The sequence below is a fragment of the Neopelma chrysocephalum genome, unplaced genomic scaffold (genome assembly GCF_003984885.1).
Source record: "Neopelma chrysocephalum unplaced genomic scaffold, ASM398488v2 Primary Assembly neopelma1_182, whole genome shotgun sequence".
Taxonomy (NCBI): domain Eukaryota; kingdom Metazoa; phylum Chordata; class Aves; order Passeriformes; family Pipridae; genus Neopelma; species Neopelma chrysocephalum.
The window spans coordinates 1,198,647-1,220,384 of NW_020897844.1; the positions used below are offsets into that span (position 1 = coordinate 1,198,647).

Below are 21,738 nucleotides of genomic sequence, written 5' to 3' on the forward strand. Positions count from 1 at the left end.
TAGGAAGACTTTTACGTACATAAGCTAAAGGCTTTCCAAAATAACAAAGAAAAGAAGGGGAAAAAAGGAGTGGAATGTCCTTTGATACAGGAGGAAGGGAGAGAAGAGCAGCACATTGCTGTGTCAGTAGCTGTGGAACAAAGAAAGAATTGTTGATGGCCTCCTTAAACAGCTTCTGTTCAGCTGGCTGAAGGAAAAAGAGCCCAAAGAAGTGAAGGACCCATTGGTCAGTCTGGTTGGAAAAGCATTTCTTGGACATGTGTGTTTTATAGTTGCATTAAGACTTGGAGTCAGAATTGAAGTAGGGAAGGAAGTGTTGACAGTGATGGACAACCACAATTGTCAGGAATATTTTTGGAGGCAGATGAACCATCTGTGAGGAGCTGGATGAAGCTGTGTGCAGATGTTCCAGCTCTGCGAGCGCTGAGCAGAGCGGGATGTTCTCAGGTTGGGCCGAGGTTGTCGTGCTGGGGAAATGCAGATCGTTACGAAAGCAGATTAATAATATACAAACAGTCTTAGGTAATGCTTGGCTCAGGCTCCAGAATGCTGGTGGGAAGCTCGGCGTCCTCTCACCCACTCCCTTCCCTCTGAAAATGTCACTTATCCCAAAATTCAGAAGTTGTGTGTCTGTGATGACAGAAATGAAAGGTGAACAGTTGCTTCTCCTCCTCTGGATTATTCAGGGTTGTACTTTTCTGCCTGGTTTTCGTGCAGTGAGTTCTTGGGGGCAAAGGTTGCATTTGTCTCTTAATGTCAGAGATGAACAAATCATTAATTTTAGAAATAAGTAACTGCAGATGACCAAACAGGAGCTCCACTCAGTCCTGCCATGCTGGAAAAGAGCACCATTGTGTTGTAGTCTCAGGGGGCAGTTTGAAGTCATCCATGACTAAAAAAGAGAGACTTAGATTAGGTATTGGGAAGGAATTCTTGGCTGTGAGGGTGGGGAGGCCCTGGCACAGGTTGCCCAGAGAAGCTGTGGCTGCCCCTGGATCCCTGGAAGTGTCCCAGGCCAGGTTGGACGGGGCTTGGAGCCACCTGGGCTGGTGGAAGGTGTCCCTGCCCATGGCAGGGAGTGGCACTGGATGGGCTTTGAGGTCCCTTCCAACCCAAACCAGCCTGGGATTCTGTGATTTCTAGTTCAGTCTTCATCAGCAAACTAATGGAGAAGAAAAATGCTTAGAAATGAGGCAATTTAGAAAACCAGGTGTGATTTTTGTCCTTAAAAACCATGCCACGAAAACTGTATCCACCTGCAGTAGGAGTTGTCTGATATTGTCCTCACCAGTGGGTCCTAGGGGAGAAAAACATCAAAACCAGAGGGCAGAGTTCCCTCCCAGAGCCTGGTGATCAGCTGGTGAGGTTCCTCATGTCTCCATCCCTCTCTTTGGCCAGAAGTGGAACCTTTTGCCACCAACCACAGTAATGAGGAGTTGGATACCTGTCAGGGTTTTCAGTAACTTTTCCTGAAATAATGAGGGAAAACAAGGAGTTTAAAATGGAGACTGCTCTGTTTGCAATCATTTCTTTTCCCAACAGCCCATCTTCTGCAGATTTTGAAAGTGGAGTGATCTTACCTGTGGAGATTAGTGGAGAAAATAGTAGAAGTACAACACTGCCTTTGTATAATTCACCTGAAGTATCACCCCAGTCTGCTCTGGCCATCCTGTTCCAGCTCCTAATGCTCATTTTGGATATGGTTTGAGTTGGAAGGGGCCTTAAAGATCTTCTAGTAATGATCAATTTAGAGAAACAGTATTTTTAAAAGGGAAAATTCCAAGTCTTGCTGTCACCCCAGGGTCAGTTCAAGGTTGGGCTTGGCATTGTGTTCAGGGCTGGCATTTAGACAGGGATAAGGCAAAGTGCCAGGAAACTTGAGGCATCAGGATGTAAATGCCTTGCCTCCCATTTCCTTGCAAGGAAAATATTAAATATGTGGCCGCGTTAATATGTGGCTGCTTAGCAGAGCTCTGTGAATTAATTTCCTAATTTTAAAGGTAACATTAATGCTCTTGTTGGGAACTGAGCTGGCACAATCCTCTTTTTCCCCTTCACTCCTTGGCTTCTCCTGCCTCAGAGCAGGAGCTGAGGCAGTGGCTGCTGATGGGCATCCCACCAGTTGTGGGGGTGTGGATCAGCCCCAGCAGTCAGCAGTGGACTTAGGAGCAGTCCTTGCTGGGCAGGTATCCATGCCTTTTCCTCCATCCCATCTCAGGAGGGACTTCTACCACAACATGGAGCAGAGAGATTTTCAGGGCAGGAGGACAGGAGCAGTTGTCTCATCAGATCTTGGGAAACCCTCAGAAATAAAAAAACTCTCAGAATAAAACTACTCACAGTAGCCCAGCTCGACACCTGCAGATAAAACAGAAGCATTCCTGGCAAAACTGCCTGGTTGGTCTTTTGTGGCAAAATCTCTTGTGTGTGTTATGGTAATAAGTTTGCAGGGTTGCTGAGTTTATGCCAGGTCTGCCCTCGACACTGAGCAGGCTGCCAGGTTTCCTGCAGTGCCAACAGGTCAAGCTGGACTTGGCTCCCTCAGTGCCATAGGTGGGTACCAGCTTTTCCTGGTGAGCTCCCCACGTGCAGCTGGATGTGGAGCTTTGTGTGACCAAAAACCCGTCTCCCGCTGCTCAGTGTGACCAAAAACCCATCTACTGCTGTTTCAGTGCTTCTAAACATATGGCCTGACACCACAGAATCACTGTGAGGTGAAAGCAGAAAAAAAAAAGGTGGTGAATACAAACATGGAAGTTTCTAAACCTCAGACAAAGGCAGCACTCCAGAGCTCTCCCTCGTGCTGTGTTTTTTCAACCTTTTTACTGCTTAATCTTTTATCTATTTAAATTCTTCTGATTTCACTTCTTCTGGCCAGGGAACCATCACCAAGTCACCACGTGGCTGTCCTGCAGTGCCACCTTTCTGTCTCCAGATGATCCTGGGCAATGTGTGACTTGGGCTGCAGCATGACCTTGGAATTACGGAATTGTTTAGGTTGGAAAAGACCCTTGAAGATCATTATGTTCAACCATTCTCCCAGCATTGCCAAGGCCACCACTAACCTATGTCCCAAAGTGCCACATCCACGCAGCCTTTAAATCCCTCCAGGGCTGGGGACTTAAACTTGCTTGTCCAGAGCTGGTCCTTCACCTCAGAAAAATGAGGATGAGAGGCTTTCCCACAACTCCAGCCTGTGCTGAAAAATGCTGGCCCACAAAGAGGTGTCCTGGGTGACCTTTGCCTTTCAGCAAGAGGCACCAGCACCGTTCAGAGCTCCAATAGCCCAAAGTGAGATGAGTTCAGCTCAAAGGAAGAAGCCTGACCTGTGTCCTCTCTAGTTACAGTCACACTCCCCATTTCCCCTGAAGGTTTATCCTTTACTCACTGAGGGTTTTTAATGGATTGGCTGCCCAGTTTTAACAAAGCCATTGAACAGCTCTATTCTTTGGCTTTCTGGATGCCGTGTGGTGGCTTGTGGTAGCAGCACTTAAACAAATGGACCTGAAAGCCCAGCTCTGCTGCACTAATGGGTCCTACCCCATGCAGAGCAGCTGGTGGAGGAGCTGCACATCCACTGCATTAGTGCATTTGGCTGATGCTGAGCATGGCTGGTGGCTCCAGAGGCTCTTCTCCCCATCCTCCAAGCCATAACCAGAGCATCACTGTCATTGCTGCAGGCCTATAAAAAGAAAGGGAGTGCTCCTGCCTTAGCTGGAGGTGCAGGGATTCATTCCTGCTGAGCCTCCATGCCCTGCAGCACTAATGAGTTTCCCAGGGCATTTCCCAGCACACTCAGCTATGTAAAAGTAATGAACATTCCCAATAAACTGGGTCACCACGTGCCACATACTGGGTCACAGTCATGTGCAGTGGATAAAATACAGCAGTGCTGGTGGCTGTTTCCATTATCACAGCCAGGGTTGGGCCTGGCACGTGGCATTGTAGCAGGTCATAGCATTCACTGCAGTTATTTGAAGCTATTTTGTGTGGGTCAGGAGAAGATAAATCTCGTTAGGTGCAGAAATATGATTAAAATACAGCGTTGAAGCCCTTTAAGAGCCCTGGAGGGAAGAGGCTGTTGGAGGAGCTCAGGGGTCTGAGGTTGTGCCAAGAGGGGTTGGTAGAACCTTGCAGAAGGAAGCCAAGACAAATCATGGCAGAGGTGTGATGGCAAAGGAATGCTGCCTAAATGGAGGAGATTCTTTTTCACAAATAGTGCTGGAGAACTGCTTAAAGTTGGCCTGTCCTAGTAATTAAAAATAACTTATTTCCCTTGAGCCGTCTCCAGCCCCTTTGATGTTCCCTCTGTCCTTCAGCCTTTCCCCTGTTACTGTCATCTGCTGCCTCTCCTGCCATGTCATTTCCTCTCCTTCTCTCTTTTGTCTTTTCCTTCTTCACAGTTCACTCCCTTCTCACCCTCTGTACTTTACAGCTTGTACACATTCTCTTTTGTGCCTCGTTTTTTCCCTCTCCTTTGCCCTCTCCAACCTCTCCTCCTGCTGTGTTCATGCAGCTCTTCTCCTCCTCTTCCACCAGCATTTTCATTATCCTTGGAACAGCTGTTTTGCTTTTAACACCCTTCTTCCAGCAACTGTTTTCCTAATTCCTGACCCATGTGAGGATATTCCCCTTTTTCCCCCGAGTTCATGGAATCCTTCCCTATCTGTCCAGCTGAGCCCAAGCCAGGTGGAATCAAGAGCTTGGCCTTGGAGCTCTGGAGCGTGGTTTGCATGACCATGGGTCAGAAGAGGATTTTGGTGTGGGGAGAAGAGCTGCAGGAAGGTGTAGGGCATCTGTGTGTCAGGATGGGACACTGTGGCCAAGTCCTGAATCCAAGAAAGGGGTGGGTGAAGGAGGGAACCTGAATGGAACGAGGGCAGGAAGGGTGGTGACAGCAGGAGGGTGAAGGTTACACGAGGCTGGATGAAATGGGAAGTGGTTGTGGCAGAAAGGGGAGAGTAGGATGGCTGGTGTTGAAAGGGTTGGGAGAAGACAATCCTGAAGAACCTACTGGGTTTAACACCTGGAGGGAATATAAATAATGTCTTAATAATTCTGCTTTGGCAGTTAAGATGAAGTTTGTGTAATCTGAGTAAATGAATGTTTTGGGGCTCCCTGACCCCACTTCAGAGGGGGATGGGGTCATGTTGGCCATGGTCTGTTTGAGGCAGTGCTCTGCCATCCCCATCTGGTGTTTCTCAAGCCCTGTAACACGTAATTAATGTTTAAAAAAATGAGCTACCAAAAAAAACCATGATAAATGTGCTGCTTTGGTGTGCAGCCAGCTGGACTCTCCACGTCAGTTTAGGGGAGGAGGTGATCACTGGAAGTAAAATACTCATCGTACAAGTGTGAATTATTTTGCAGAGCCTTTTCAAGCAAGAAAGGAACTGATACAAGTTTGTAACTTTGGGCATTTGATATTTAATAGAGGAACCATAACACCTTGGTTTCTCAGCATGGAGTCACTCAGCTTGCCAAAACTGTGTTCTCAGCCCTTAAAAATGACATGAACAGGTACTTTGAACACTCCTCTTGATCTAGGTGTTAGTTTCCCATCCTTTGTAATCCACTTCTTGCTTTAGGGTTGCTTATAGGCCTTGTCTACTTAACGTTCACCATCCAGTGATTTAAATTTAATCAGACTTTAAAGCAAGGAATTTTTCAGCTTCCGACTTTGTAAACATCATTTGACAAACCTGATAGCTGAAGTGAAGGTTTAAAAGTTTTGAAAGTCTTAATTTAGTGTTTATAGTGTTTAGTGCTATGGGATGACAAGGTTCAAATTGAAACTACGGGTAGAAAAATTACGTCTTAAATTGTATCAGACACAAATAAATGTTTGCTGATGGCAACATCCCTACCTTTGGAACCACAGGCTGTTCCCTGGTGATTTCATTTACTGTAATACAGTTTCTAGATAAAATTACATGTTTAATTCAAGGATTTTGTTTATGATAAGGGATGGCTGGAACTTGTTCAAGCAGTTATTTAAGGCAAAGTTATTAGATCTGTTGCAAGTGAAACCTTTATTGAAGAGAGCACACCTTTTCCAATGAAAAGTTCATTTCCAGGCTATGCAAGGTCTTTTTTTTTTCTGTTCTTTGGATGTACTTTTTGGCTTACCCAGTCAAACAAAAGGAGGAGAGACCAAAACCACCCCAGAATCATGATTAGCACAGAGAGTGGTTGTTTCAGATGCTGAGCAAGGTCAGGACATGGTCTCCCCTATCTTAGAAGAGAATCCTAAGCAGTGGAGCTGGTAATGCATCCATCCCTCTTCCTGGAACCCAGAGCAGTTAATAAAGTTAATAATTAATAAGGTGAAATAATTGGAAAGGGACCTTCCCCAGAGCATTAGTGGGAGCATTAAAGGAATTCACCAAATACAGGGGAGAAGGAACAGGGTGTGAACCAGTTCGGGGTGAGCCCCATCAACCCCAACCTCCATCCTAGAGGCTTTTCCATTCAGTTCTCACGTCAACCCGGTCTCATTCCCAAGGGTGGAACAGGGTTTGAGACCTTGGAAAGTTTTATAGGGTGAGAAAAGTGTTTCCCACCCAACTCTGTGTAAGTGAGGAGCCCAATTCCCAGTGCCAGGCTCCACATGCAGCACCAGCTTTTGGCAGCCTCTCTGTGATCTGAAGATAAAGAAAATGTCACGGGGAATAAATAACATCAAGATGAAGTTTTGGCGCAAGTTGTGTTTCTGAGAACATCATAATGCCTCTCCTTTGGTTGCTTTCCCAAAATCTTTACTGGTTTAGCTTCAGATCCACCCATTAAGCATTGCACTTATTCTGCTGGTTGAGGCTCAGTCAATACACCAGTAAATCCAGCACAAGGATCACGAATCATGGAATTGTTAAGATTGGAAAAGACCTCTAAGATCGTCAAATCCAACCATAATTTACATGAAGAGCACTAAATTGATTGGGTTGTCACTGTATGTGTGTCCCTTTTTCCGTGACATAACTCTTCAGATTCCTAGAAGAAGTTAATTGGCCTCTCATTAAAAGAGACTTTATTTTTGTGTCTATACACCTATTGTGTAGGAAATCAGAGTAATTTGGTTTCTGTTACTGGAACCTGATATCAAGGAGTGGCTGTTAAAAGAACTTTATTCTGTGAAATGCACGAGTTACAATCCCCAAATAAATAGGATTGTTGAAAAGAAATCACTCACTGCCTTTATTATTACTTTACCCAGTGCTTTTCTCTAGGGGAATTAATTATATTTTAACTGGCTGGTAGGAAGAATTCTGTAAGGAATTTGGAGGTATCCATTAAAGCTTAAACACATGTATTAGGGCTTGATACCTGAAATAACAGCTCAGCTTTCTCATCTCTCCACGTGTCACACCTCGTTTTGACTGGGAAAGGAAATTACTGGTGGTAATTTCATGTTGAAAATTAAAATCCAGTGCTGAGCCAGCAGTGGGTGAGGACCCCACAGCCTGATGTTTTCATTCCTTGATACCATCCTTGACCACCCTGGAGCCTGCTGTGGTCCAAGGGCTGGGTGTTGCAGGTGGAGAGCCAGAAAACCTTCATCATGTCCAAAGCCTCGGGCATGTTTCAGCTGAGCTCCCACGAGCTCCAGAGAGGCCACAGCATCTCCTGTGCGCGGTGTCCTCAGTCATCTTGTCCTTCCCAAGTTCAAAAATGCAATTTATTTGGCAATATTCTGTGCTGTGGTGCTCCAGGGCAGTGGTGCTTTCAGGACAGAACTGCTCCCACCTGCCTCGCCGGGATATTTTTGGATAGTCAGTGACATTTGAAAGGAAAACTGAGTGAATGGGAGCTGGAGAAAAGCTTTGTGCCCTGGCAGAGCCTCATCCCAAATGGGATGTGCTCGAGGCTGGAGCCAGCCAGGGAGCAGGAGGAGCTGGAGCGGTGCCAGAGCAGCTTCCCGAGGGATTTACAAGCAGAGAGGGATTTTTGAGGGCCTTTTTTATATTGCAGAAATAAACAGGAAAGTTGGCAGCTTGGCCTGAGACGATATCACTGGTTTTTTGCTTATTTTAATAAGTGGGCAGAATGTAGCAGGTTCTAGCAGAGTTTGCTGAACTGGAAAAATCAGGGAAAAGCTGGGAAAAGAGGAAATTTTCCTTGTTCTTTTTTTTTAATTGAATTGATTTTTTTGAATGAAGAGCAGGATCACAGTGGATGAGTAATGTACAGTGAGCCTGACATTCCCCCCCCCAACCCCCAGATCACGGGAATCTGTCATTCCCAGACACTGCCTCGCTGTGATGGACTCAGTGAGCGCTCTCAGAGAGCTTGACATGTGAAAAACAGCAAATAAAAAATAAGTTCAAGAAAACAATCACAAGTCATTAGCGGCACCGAGTCCTTAAACAGAGCTCGGAGCACAATCCAAGCTCAGCGCGGCACTTCGGAGACGTCAGCTACTGTCACTGTCCATCTCCACAAGCAGCCACAGCTTAATTTCATTTACTCCTCAAGTGGCAGGGCCAGTCATTTCTCAGGATCAGCGCCTGTTTTTCCCGACTGATTCGTCTGGATCCTTGTCACGGGTCGTTAACACTCGGTGCTCCTAAAGACTCCACCTGCCAGGGCGGATCAGCCTCGCTGAGGGGGAAGCGCCGCTGCCGCTGCTGCCACAGCTCCGACTAAGACACAGTTTGTTTGTTTGTTCATAGAATCATAGAATAGGTTGGGTTGGAAAAGACCTCCAAGATCATCAAGTCCAACCTCTGATCCAACTCCAATTACTATATCATGGCACTAAGGGCCACATCCAATCTCTTTTTAAAAACCTCCAGGGATGGTGAATCCACCACCTCTCTGGGTAGGCCGTTCCAATGCCTGATAACCCTCTCTGTAAAGAATTTCTTCCTAACATCTAACCTAAACCTCCCCTGGCAGAGCTTGAGCCCATGTCCCCTTGTCCTATTGTTGGTTGCCCGGGAGAAGAGACCAACCCCCGCCTGGCTATAACCTCCCCTCAGGTAGTTGAAGAGAGTGATGAGGTCACCTCTAAGCCTTCTCTTCTCCAGACTAAACAACCCCAGCTCCCTCAGCCTCTCCTCATAGGACTTGTGCTCAAGTCCCTTCCCCAGCCTCGTTCCTCTTCTCTGGACCCGCTCCAGCACCTCAATATCCTTCCTGAACTGAGGGGCCCAGAGTTGAACACAATACTCAAGGTGTGGCCTCACCAATGCAGAGTACAGGGGAAGGATCACTTCCCTGCTCCTGCTGGCCACACTGTTCCTGATGCAGGCCAGGATGCCATTGGCCTTCTTGGCCACCTGGGCACACTGCTGACTCATGTTCTTTCCTGCCAAGCCGCGGTTTGTTTGTTTGTTCTTTTCTCTCCTCAGGTCGTGGCCTATCACTACTGCCAGGCCGACAACGCCTACACCTGCCTGGTGCCCGAGTTCGTGCACAACGTGGCCGCCCTGCTGTGCCGCTCCCCGCAGTTCGTGGCCTACCGGGAGCAGCTGCTGCGCGAGCCCCACCTGCAGAGCCTGCTCAGCCTGCGCTCCTGCGTCCAGGACCCCATGGCCTCCTTCCGCAGGGGCGTCCTGGAGCCCCTGGAGAACCTGCACAAAGGTATGGTGCTGGTGGTGGTGGTGGTGGTGGTGTTGGTCACCCCAAGCGCTGTGGGGTCACGTCAGGGTGTTGAAATGAAGCGATAAATTGATCCCGCTGCGACGCTCTGAGAGCGGCAGGGAGGAGGTGGGATCTGAAGAACCGTAGAATGTTGGTTGGAAGCAACATTAAAAACACCTCGTTGCACTCCCCTGCCACGGGCAGGGACACCTTCCTCTATCCCAGGTTGCTCCAAGCCCCGTCCAATCTGGCCCAGGGATGGGGCAGCCACAGCTCCTCTGGGCAACCTGTGCCAGGGCCTCCCCACCCTCCCAGCCAAGAATTCCTTCCCAATATCCCATCTGTCCCTGCAGTGAGAAACCATTTCCCCTTGTCCTGTCCCTCCAGGCCCTTGTCCTATGTCCCTTTCCGCTCTCTTAGGTACTGAAAGGCTGCTACAAGGTCACCCCAGAGCTAAACCCTAACCCAGAGCCCAGTGGTCCCTTCCAACCTGACCCATTCATTCTGTGTGATTCTGTGACTGTGCTTGATGGGAAGACAGGGGTTAACCAGCCCTCTTCTCCTCGTGTGCAGGGCTGTGGAAGAAACACTTGTTTTTCCCTTTTCTTGCCTCCTTCCATGTCCCAAACCTACCCTCACGGTTCTGAAGGTGAAAACAAGCAACAATTTCCATGCACAGTGGTGGTTACAGCAAAATGTTCTGATTTAGTTGTGTAGGGGTGACTTTTTTCCCTTTCCCTGCCACTCTTTAGTGGGCTTCAGAGAATTTGAAGCTTTCACCAGAGGACTGATACCATAAAAGTCGATAGACACCCTCTGTAAAGCTTCTGGGGGAACTGGTGACAAGCCTTATCCTGATTACAGAGCTTTTTCTAATGCAGCATTGATTTTGTCTTCTTTTCTTTCTTCCCTCTGCAAGTTATAAGTAATTCATTGTGACAATTGCTAAATTTAAGATCTTTGCTGGTTGCCATGAAAACTGTCAGAGCCTTGCAGAGTTCAGGACTCTGTTGTCCTGCAGAACCATGTTTATCACTGTGGCTGTGCTGCATCTTGGCCACAAAAATACTTCATAATAATTTTGTTACCACCCTCCGCTCAGCAGTGGAGGATCCCACATGGAATTAGATGCAGATTGTACCAGATTCAAAGCCCTGATGTTCAAATCAGCTCCTCAAAACTGTGTCCAAGCTCTGAGCAGCAGCAGCTGGGTCTAACCCACCTGGTTCCAGCAGGCACAAGGCACACGTAGAGCCCGCACAGCACGACAGCACTTGGTTTTCCTGGCATTGGAGAAATGTCACTGTGGGAGGAGCGTGGCTGCTCTTTCCTACCAACACTCCTGGCAAAAAGAACAAAGGAAAAAAAGATACATTTAAGGAACCACTGCTCTAAAGGAAAATAATTCCTGGTTGTTTCAGCAGCTCCTTGGGAGGTACTTGAATTCCAGCCCTTGAATTCAGAGCTTTGCAGAGGACGCTTTTTTTTTTTTTGCCAGGCAGGTTGACCCCCAGCTGGTCCTAAATTCTGAAAAATTTTATATAAAACCTTATTTTCTTTCCTCTTGGGCTCTGCACTCAACACAGCTCCAGTGGAGCAGGACTCCCATCTTTCAACCTTGCTGGTCCGGAGTGCTGGCAAGTTCATTTGCACCAAGTGTTCTCCAGCAAGATGAACAGTGTCTGGAAATTGGTTTTAAGATATATAACATTTAAGACTCTGTAAATATATCAGCAGGTCTTTTACAAGGTGCTGTTGAAGCTTTAATGCTACTGGGACGAAATTATTGCGCAGCTGTTAATGGTGAGCGTCACCGAGAAAGATTCATGTTTCTCAAATATATATGTAAATATATATTTTTAATTACAAGAAAGCTAAATAATACATAGGAGAACAAAGTTCTGATTCTTCCCCCACTCCCTGCTTTCTCCTCTCTCCCTCAGGCTTTATGAGGAACATGAGATGTGGATATAAAACTCAGGCGCTACATTCACTCCAAGATTTCAGAGAGGCATAAAGTGAATTTTCTAGTGTACCCAAAAATCTTGCTGAGAAGTTAACTGAAAAGGCATCTAGGGTCGTTTTAATGCAAAATATGTGTTCTTCATAGGGGATATTTACAGTATATTAGGAAATAAGTGCAGCTTGTTGACGTAAGGCAGGGACACCAGCACCGAAGGCGAGGTGTTTGCGCACGTCTGTTCTCCTGGAACACCCCAGGGGCCGCGGGCTCCGTCATCGATGAACACTCTGTGCTGGGCTTTCACAGCAAATTTCCTGATGCAGTTGAAAGCCAAAGAGAAAAACTCGCCTGCTGTTGGGAATACTGAGCTCTGTGACAGCAGGATTTATCCACTGCACCAACAGCAGACTCAGACGTCCCGTTTGCCACCTGGTTTTGAGTTTATTGGGCAAGGTTACCTTTGAGAAGGTGCCACCTGAGCTTAAGATACAAGTCCAAAAGTGTCTAAATCATCAGTTGTAAGACCATGCCCAGCTCTCGGTGTCTGACGTGGAAACACTGACTGCACTGTTTGCACCACCTGGGTTACTGTATTCTCCAGCAGCCAAAAAATCCTGTTTAAAAAAAGTCCATGATTTGCTTTTTGTAGGATTTTCAAGGCCATATTGGACCTGGTCTGGTGGAAGGTGTCCCTGCCCACAGCAGGGGGGTGGAACAAGATGATCTGGAAAGGTCCCTTCCAATATGCATTTAATGTATCGTGAAAAAGGTGCTGCTGTTGTGATTTTTTTTCTTCTTCAGCAATATCTGGTGATGCTTTAAAACACTGTGGTGACTTTGCAGTACATTATGGTCGTGTGTCTGTAGCCTTTCCAATGAATGCCTTTTTTTTTTCTTTCAGAGAGGAAGATCCCTGATGAAGATTTCATTATACTCATTGATGGTTTAAACGAGGCTGAATTTCACAAGCCAGATTATGGAGACACCATAGTATCATTCCTGAGCAAAATGATTGGAAAATTTCCTTCCTGGCTGAAGCTGGTAGTGACAGTCAGGACAAGTCTACAGGTATGATGAGACCCAGAATAGTGATAAATTGTGTCATTGTCATGATGGGCTTAGATAAAGATGGGTGTCTGGATTTGCTCAAGACCCTTGATTTCACTTTATCCTTTTGGCTTTTCAATTTTTGGATTTACATCCATGTCCCCAAACTCATTCTGCAGCTTTGGATGGATCTAATCCAGCATTGCCTTTTCACATCAATAAATGTTCATCAGCAAATGGTTGAGATCATTTTGTGGCACAGCTCACATGCCAACAGGCTCTAACTCACTGAACCATTAGGAGGGCAGGGCCTGATGTCTGTCAGCTTGTGCAGCTCGAGAACATCCTCTGCTCCATGTGTAAGAGCAGAGGAATTCAGATTTCATACCCTGAGTGTGATCATTTCAGTCTGGAGGAGTCAGTGCAGGCCAAGACATTATTCAGCTCAGAAGGACTGTGGTGAGCAGGTGCTGAAGCTCTAAGCTGAGTGTTGTTTGGGTTATTCTTCAGTGTTTTTGTTTTAGTTTGCAGCTGGGCAGGTTTTTACCTTCAACCTGTTCATCGTGACTCTTTTGGCAGAAGGATCAAGCTGAATTTAGTTTATTGGCTCAACTGCTCATCTGAATAGAAGGAGCTGGGAAGCAAGCACAGTGACCCAGCTGGGGCAGATCTGCTCTTTCGAGGTTTCTCAACAGAGCTGCTTGATTTGCACCATCACTGATGGGAACATTCCCACTGAGCATCCGAGCCAGGAGCCCAGAGGAGGCAGAGTCAGCAGGATGGGACACACATTTGGGAGCCAGCTCTGCAGCTGGCCTGACTGCTCCAGGCAGAAAGGCCTGTCTGCAGCTCTCTGGTTCTCATTTTTTCATTATTAGCCATTTCTTCATTAGCACAGAGCTGTGGAGTTCATTTTTAACGAGCTCCATTAAGCAGCTTCACTGAGATTTGCTAATATTTACTGAGATCTGCAGATTGATTCACTGTGGCCTTCCTGGCAGGGAGCTGAGTCTGGTTCCAGCCCCAGCAGGGCAGCCAGACCCTGCACACTGTCCTTGTCACTGGGAATGGCAGCTGCTTCCCCAGACCCAGGAGAGCACAGGATATCTGTGCAGATACACTCCCCAAGATCCAGGAGAGCACAGATCTCTCTGCTGGACTCTCTGCTCCCCAAGATGCAGGAGAGCACAGATCTCTCTGCTGGACTCTCTGCTCCCCAAGATCCAGGAGAGCACAGGATATCTGCTGTGTGGTGCTGGAGTCTGTTTTTTTGCTCAGTAATGCAGTAGATTAAATATCATTTGAAAGAAATCTTTTTTTGTAATTGTAAGCAAATTGCATCCTGCTGGCTTGAATTCTTCATTTAATTAGGGTTTTTGCAGCCCTGTGTTCTTCACTACTGCTTTTCTTCTCCCTGTGCTCTCCCTCTTTATTTTCTTGGAGAGCTGATGGCTTCTCTGGAGTCTTGCCTTCTCCAGGTCTGTTGCATCATTTCTTTTCTCCTCAGAGTGGCTGAGCGCCCGTGAGGGGCTTTGGAAAGGCCTTTGATGATCTTTGGTTTATTTGGAGAAGCATCATCAGTGAGTTCAGCCAGTGACCATTCCCTGGGCACAGCATCCCCCAGCAGACAGACATGGTCACTTTGCACTGGAAAATACTCCCTGTTATCTGTCCTGGTGTTTCCATGCCCCTGTGGATGTGGGATGCAGGAGGATGCTCCCAGGGAGGTTCTTCAGCTTCAGCAGTTTTTTTTGTGGCCTCAGATCTGTCATCTGGCTGTCCATTCCCTCTGATTTGATCCGTGGTTGGGAATAGCAGGGGCACTGCACTGTGTGGATTTGCCAGCCCTTTCCATGGATGTGGTGTTAGGAAATATCCTTCATTTTAATTTCAGTCATGTTTCACACACAACCTACTTGATTATAGATGAGACTGAGGTCCTGAGGGCACAAACTGCCATTCGTGTGCTTGCCCTGATGGAAGGTCTTAAAGGAGTCTCAGAGGTGCCATTGTAATAGAAATTAAATGTGCTTAATGAATAAGAAACGCAGCATGAGTGTCTTTTTTTTCTTTTCTTTCTTTGTAGGAAATAATTAAGCTGTTGCCCTTCCACAGAATATTTTTGGATAGACTGGAAGAGAACGAAGCCATCGACCAGGACCTGCAGGCTTACATCCTCCACCGGATCCACAGCAGCTCGGAGATCCAGAACAACATCTCGCTCAACGGCAAAATGGACAACACCACGTTCGGCAAACTCAGCTCTCACCTCAAGACCTTGAGCCAGGGGTCCTACCTGTACCTGAAACTCACTTTTGATCTCATAGAGAAAGGATACCTGGTGCTAAAAAGCTCCAGCTACAAGGTGGTGCCCGTGTCCCTGTCCGAGGTGTACCTGCTGCAGTGCAATATGAAGTTCCCAACACAGTCTTCCTTTGACCGGGTCATGCCCCTCTTGAATGTGGCAGTGGCTTCTCTGCACCCATTAACAGACGAACATATTTTTCAGGCCATTAATGCAGGTAACATTGAGGGCACTTTGGAGTGGGAGGACTTTCAGCAGAGGATGGAGAACCTTTCTATGTTTCTTATCAAACGTAGAGATATGACGCGAATGTTTGTTCATCCCTCTTTCCGAGAATGGCTTATTTGGAGAGAAGAAGGTGAAAAGACCAAGTTTCTTTGTGATCCTAGGTAAGCAAACGCTCTGAGAAATCAGAGCTGACCCAGGTGTTCATCTCACACTGTCGCCTGAATCATTTCATTTCCCGAGGTTGCACGTGGTTCGTTTACCTGACTTTGCAGTTCTCGAGATCTGTAAAGATCACCTGAGACCTTTATGTTGTTCAGTGGAAAGAAATAAGCCCCCCTGGGCACACAACTGACCTGGCAAACCCAGCAGTTGTCTTCAGAATGAGATGAGCTGTTTCTCAGAAGGCCCCTGGTGAACTCCCTCAGGTATCACCAGGGCCAGGCTACTCCTGCTGGCTCAGTCTGGAGAAGGGGAATTATCCTCCCTTTCTCCAAAGGTATCCAAACCACATGAAGTGGAGAATAAGGAGGTGAAAGATGAGTATGTGGATATGTCTTTTGAAGTTGCCTTCTTTTTCAAGTTGTGTTCCTCGTAGTCATACTGAATGTCTATTTGAAAACAAAATAAGGAGCAGGATTGGGCTGTAGTGATTTTGGCGTGTAAATGCATCTGTAATCTCTGTCCTGACAGCAGCTGAGTTCCTGGCTTAGCTCTCAGGGAACAGAATTTAATCACAGTTGGATTTATATTCCCTAAACCCAATGATCATTATTAACAACGTTATCTTTGTTTCTGCTGAAGAGTGGAAACAGACTCTGACTGTAACTTTATCCCCACAAGCTTTGCTCTGTTTTGTCCGCCCATTTCTTAAAATATGATTAGAAAAATCAGGGAAACACTGGGATTTAAGGCTGTGTCAGTGCCTCTCCCAGACCTGATGGTCCCTCTGAAGACAGTCTGGTGGTATCTGCTGGAACTGGGTAGCATCTGGCTGATCAAAGCAGCTGTGGCTGTTAGTGGTGTCAGAGTAATTTACCTCTTCAAATTTTGAGGTAAACAGGCTGCAGCAGAAAAACACTAAATAGCTCCTCCCAATGGGCATCTTCATGGTTTTAGTAGGTTCTGACAATATTCCTGTCGAGAGAGCCCTTTGTAAAGCATCTCACAGCAGCAGGTGCCTTTAGATCAGTCAGTGAGTTGTTTAATATCCTTCCTCGGAGTCATTAAGTGCTTGTCACCACGTGATGCTGTTCCACCCTGTTTGCAGTGTCTGTGCAGTGCTTACACCTGTGGAGCTGAGAGCTTTCTGCCTCCCAGTCACTCCCACCTGGTGCTACTGGTGTTGTCTGGCCTGGCTGTAAGAGCTTGTTATCAGCTGGGTGAAGGGACAGCCTGGCAACTACCACTGATCACACAGCACCTGCCAGAATGGTCCCTAAGGAGGGAAACTGGGAAAAAATCACTGCTTTCCATCGTTACCATGAACACAGAATCAAGGTGCAGGATGCTTCCCTGGTGGCTGAGGCTCCCCACAGGTGTTGGGTGCTGTGGGTGGTACCCCTGGGTGCAACCAGGTAACGTGGGGATTGTGGTTCTTTGGGTCCAGGAATTCTCTTCATCCTCACAGCAGTGGGAAAGGGCACTCTCAGAACACCAGACTCAGAAAGGAACTCAAACGTGCAGCATTTTAGTTGGTTTTGCACTGAAACCAAGAGTCCAACCACATGTGATTTTATTGGGAAGGCACAAATCCACCCGTATCCACTCAACAAGTCACCAGATAGTTCTCTGCTCAGCAGAGGTGGTTTTGCTCTGAAACCAAGTATGCAGCCACGTGTGATTTTAGCACAAAGGCATAAATCTGCCTGTTTTCACTCGGCAAGTCACCAGATGAATTTCTGCTCGGTGTTCCAGTTTGGTGCTGCCTTTCCTGAGCATCACAAACACGTCACGCTGCCCTCAAGACCATTCCGGGGACTTTCAGGGATTACTTTTCATCCTATATATGCCATTATTGTGAGAAATTAATGGTGACTTTAAAGCTTATGGGGACCACTGTGCAAGCAGGGAATCCCTGCAGAGCTGACCCAACTTGCCTCCTTCCCGCTGGCAAAAAGAAGTTGCAGTGCATCAACAGGCTCCCACTGCCATGAGCACAAGCCCATGTGTAATGAAGGATTAATAAATATCTGTGATGTATAATGTGTGCTAATTGCACTGTGCTCTGATGGTGGCTAATGAAACAGGATACAATTCAGTGATTAATCGAGAGGGACCCCTGAGATTGAGCTACAGCACTCCTCAAAATCCTCCTGTCCGGCTGATCCCGAGACGCTGAGCTCAGAGCACGGAAACCCTGAGCGACAATCAAGATAAGTGATGATTTTTCCTTTTTATTTCTCCGGAGAGAAGCGGAGCTGGACGCTGACAGAACTCACAGCAGTAGCCTGCGAAAATTTGCCCGTGTCTGGTTTGTTCACAGCCAGCTTGATTTCTTGGGAATTGAGAAGACGTGACAACTGTCCGGAGCACTGCCGGGGTTGGTCGTACAGCGTGGAGCTGTTTGCCCTTGCCATGTCAACACATGAAGAGTCAGGTTGCTGAGCTGATGTTTTTTCCCCACGAGAAGAGCTGTGAAGTGAAATGTGGGTTTGTGAAGCTGCTTTTAATTGACTGACCCTGACAGAGTGTCCAGGTGTGAGGCCGTTACGAAGGAAATTGGGATAATGGGCCTCGTGTCCCTGGAACTGCAGCTGGGATAATCTTCCTTGTTTCATTAGTGAGAGTGAGTTCTCATGTTGTCAGAAGCAGGGAAAAGAGGGGAGGGGGGAGGAGGAGCACAACGTCCAGGAATTATCCCATTTTTCCACACTTTTAAGATAAACAGCAGATCTGCATCCTCTGGGTTTTTGGTTGACCCTCTTCTTTGAACCCTCACCATGCCCTTGCTGTCCAAAGCAAAGGCTAATTGGCTCTGAAGGGGAATTCTCTCTGCCAACCCCCCTCAGCCCCCTTTGTTGTTTAACACAGGACACCAAGGAGGCTTTGTCAGAGCATTTAACCAGCATTGCAGTAACGACCTCCCCAGCCTGTCAGGGCAGCACTGTGAACCAAACGGCTTCCATGACAAATAACATAAAACATTTTAGGGAAAGACCCAATCCTTTGTGACTGGTGCACCAAGAAAATGGTTCTTATTGCACGTTCCCTTTTACACTTGTGCTTTTTAACCTAAATTCTGCTCTAATGTTGTGCTGCTGTGCAGATTTAATCAGAAACTTCCATGCGATTATTTTCCATGCTTTTACAACACTAATAAAATGTTTTATCCCTGTGCAGCTGCTGAAGGGACTGTGAGAGAGACAGAAGTGAAGTGATCTGCCCTGGCAAGGCAGTAGGAGAGCTGTAGTCAGATATGGACCCCAAAAGTGAAATTACTTTATCCAGATTTAAGTATCAACATCTGAGTTACTTGTCTAGACATGCTTTATAGTCAGAGGAGAGAAATTAGAGTGATTCATTTCATCCTGAGCTAACAGGCTGCAGTAGGTCAGAGCAGGAATGCCTGGGAAGCATCTCCAGCTGATTTATGAGGGATCTCAGGGTGATGGGCTCCCCAGATGTCTCCAGTTTTGACAAATAAAGCTGGAGGAAATTAATCTCTCCAGCCTGCTCAACACACAGGGGTTCGAGGTAGAATCACAGATTTTCTTTCCTTGCACAGGAATGCTAAGGAAGGATAAAGATGCTCCAGGAAGATACTCTCAGTGCTGTTGCCTGTATGTGAGCATCTCAGTTGGGGCTTTTGCATCTCAGGGTGGCATTGGAGCATCCAGTGCTGTGTGTGCTGGTGGTGGTGGCTGAGGAAACAGGCTCTTAGTGCTGCTTGGGCATGTCCCAGCATCCATGGGATCACAGCAGAATGAAGCATTTTAGATCTTCCCCTCAAGTGCTTCACCCCTGGTGTGGTGAAGCCAAGCCTCACCTAAGCTTGCCATCCCCTGTCTGTTCCTCAAGTGGGTGCTCTGGTCTCCTTTAATCCTCAAAGCAATTCATCCAGCCTGTTTTAACTGTGATTGGGATGAGCTGAACCTCATACCTGTTCCCCTCTGCTGCTTGGAGGACAGTCCCTGGACTCCGGGGCCACCTGGGTATGGACACCCTGCTCTGGGGAGGTGGCCTGTGCCAGGCTGGAACTCAGAGGAGATGGGAAGCTGCAGAAGTGGTGCCTTCAGAGGAGGTTTGCTCCTGTTTGCTGTTCCTTTACATGGCAAAGGCTCTGCTCTGCTTCTGGCTCCTTACACCTACTCTGGATTTCCCATCTGATGGGCACAGCAGCTCATATTTTACCTTCCATAAGAAGAGCGAGAGCGATGAGGACGGGAGCCACCAACGCGACACTGGAGGAGAGTCTCCAGGTGGAGAACTTCAGGAATATCCTGCTACCCACAGGACATTTTCACTGCATGGAGGTGCCAAGCTGTTCTCATGGATCCTACAGATGAGTTGTTATTCTGGAACCCCAAAACCCTGTGTCTGGGTTTCCAGAAGAGCTGAGTGCTCAGGTGTGGAGATACCCAGCAGACTTTGGGCATCTCTCAAAATCAGGGTGTTGGTGCCTCGTTCAGCTTTGGCACCACTGGGCTGATGCAGCTGTGAGACCCAAGCTTGGAAATCCTGCCTGAGGAATCAATTCTCTGCAGTAAATATTCTCTTCAGTGCACCAAAACTTTATCAGGCAGCTCCTGCTCGTGGAATGTTGTAGAAAAAAAAATCTAATAATCAGGGATATATCACCAAAAAATTAACCAGGGAGAAGTACTGGTGGCTCGATGGTTGAGGGCATCTCCTCACCTCTTCCCTCCTTTTCTGCATCCACAATCTGTCCCTGAAAGCCCAAATCAAGGCACCCTGAAGGGATTAACAAGCAGAAGGATGCAGCTCTCCTCCACCACCCGAGTTGCCATGGTTTCTGCCAGAGCTCTCTTTTAGTACAGTACTCTCTAGGTATTTTGCATTTTCCTTTTTCTCTCAGGAGCACGTTGCAAGTGGAGACTTTTCCTACACAAAATTAATGTTTTTATGTATTAACCAGCAAAATGATAGAGTGAAGGAATTAAGGAAAAATCAGGGATTTTTGTTTCGTTTTGGTGGAATGATTGATCTGATTGACAAATCATAACCCCCAGTCTAAAGATAATTAATTTAGAAAGTTTGGAGGAAAAGAAACTGGTGAAAATGGTATTTATAACAATTCAGGAATACAACAAACAGCTTTAAAAATGGGGGGCTGGGTCCTTACATTATACATCAGCTCCTTAAAAATTACCCCCAGTTCAGTCCTCCATATGGAGCTTACTTGGGCATTATGGTGCATGGATTAGTTGATTTTCTTCCTCTTTTGTATTATAAGATGCTGAAAAGCTCTTAAAATACACTCAGCTTGATTGTCAGCTGAGATGATCAAGTGTTCACCAAAACCCAGGATATGTCTTAAGTGTTTTCTCTGCATAGACATGGGATAGATTTCGCTCGGCGAAGCAACGGCACCATTTGAATTCAAGGTGAAGCAGAATAATGGGGTTAGGATTTATTTGAATTCCTTGTTTACTTAGGCAGAAAATTAAAAATAATGCAGTGCCCCTTAGCACCCTGTGGGGCTGGAGTGGGATGATCAGGTTTTCCAGAGCAGTTGGCAGCAGCCCCACCTCTGGAGGTGCAGCAGGGAGCGAGTGCTGCTGCTGCCATCGGAATTTATTTAGCATTGCTTTACCCTGGGAATCACCTCCCTTAATGGCTTTTTCATGGCTCCAGAGTGCCAGTCTTGTAGCTCTGCACGTGTTGGAGCTCACACTGGGCTGAGTGTCCCCACAGACATCAGCAGAGCCAGGAGGGACGTGATGTCATTCGTTGTTTTGCCGTCCCCAGCCGTGGGCTGGATGTCACATGTCACCAAATTACATGAGCTCAGGTTGTTCCTTGCCCACCCTGCTGTCTGGTCTGCACTTGTGCAAGGCCTGTGCTGAGTTGGTGCAAATAATTACCAAATCACCACGGGATCTGGTTGTTTGAGAACATTTCCACTGCTCTGATTTTGGCAGAAGTGTGGAGTGTGGTGGAAGTGGTGGCTGAGCTGCCATTTGGGGCAGGGCTTCCTCTACACCCACAGCGTGACAGGACAACGTTTGCTCTTTTAATTTACCCCCAGGCAGATCATAGTGAGAACCATATTTTTGACTTACAAAGAAGAATCCATCATCATGTCCTCCAGTTAATTGGAGGGGCAAACCCAATCTGTTCATCAAGCAGTGGAGACCTCACGGAGTGCTGACTCTGAGAATACAAGTTTTTAGGCTTCCCATATGTCTTCCAGAATAAATTTCTCTGATTCCATGACTTGGAACCCAGTACATTTTGAAATGTTAAAGGAATGGGCAGTAGCTCAACAAAGTGAATGTAGGAAACCTGTTGTGTGCAAGTATCCACATCACCAGCATCTCTAGATGTTTATCTAGTCATAGAGTCATGGTATGGTTTGGGTTGGAAGGGACCAGTCCCACCCCCTGCCATGGGCATGGACGCCTTCCACCAGCCCAAGTTGCTCCGAGCCCCG

General features: G+C 47.0%; 1 protein-coding gene across 8 annotated transcripts in view; it reads left to right on the top strand.

Moving 5' to 3' along the window:
- Nucleotides 1–21,738, top strand: part of TANC2 (tetratricopeptide repeat, ankyrin repeat and coiled-coil containing 2) — a 235,990-nt gene that overhangs the window by 171,910 nt on the left and 42,342 nt on the right. For all 8 annotated transcript variants that reach the window (XM_027702319.1, XM_027702321.1, XM_027702323.1 and 5 more), the window contains 3 exons: nt 9,351–9,582; nt 12,447–12,613; nt 14,679–15,286. In XM_027702319.1, the coding sequence (XP_027558120.1) occupies nt 9,351–9,582; nt 12,447–12,613; nt 14,679–15,286 (1,007 nt within the window). The remainder of the gene's footprint in view (nt 1–9,350; nt 9,583–12,446; nt 12,614–14,678; nt 15,287–21,738) is intronic.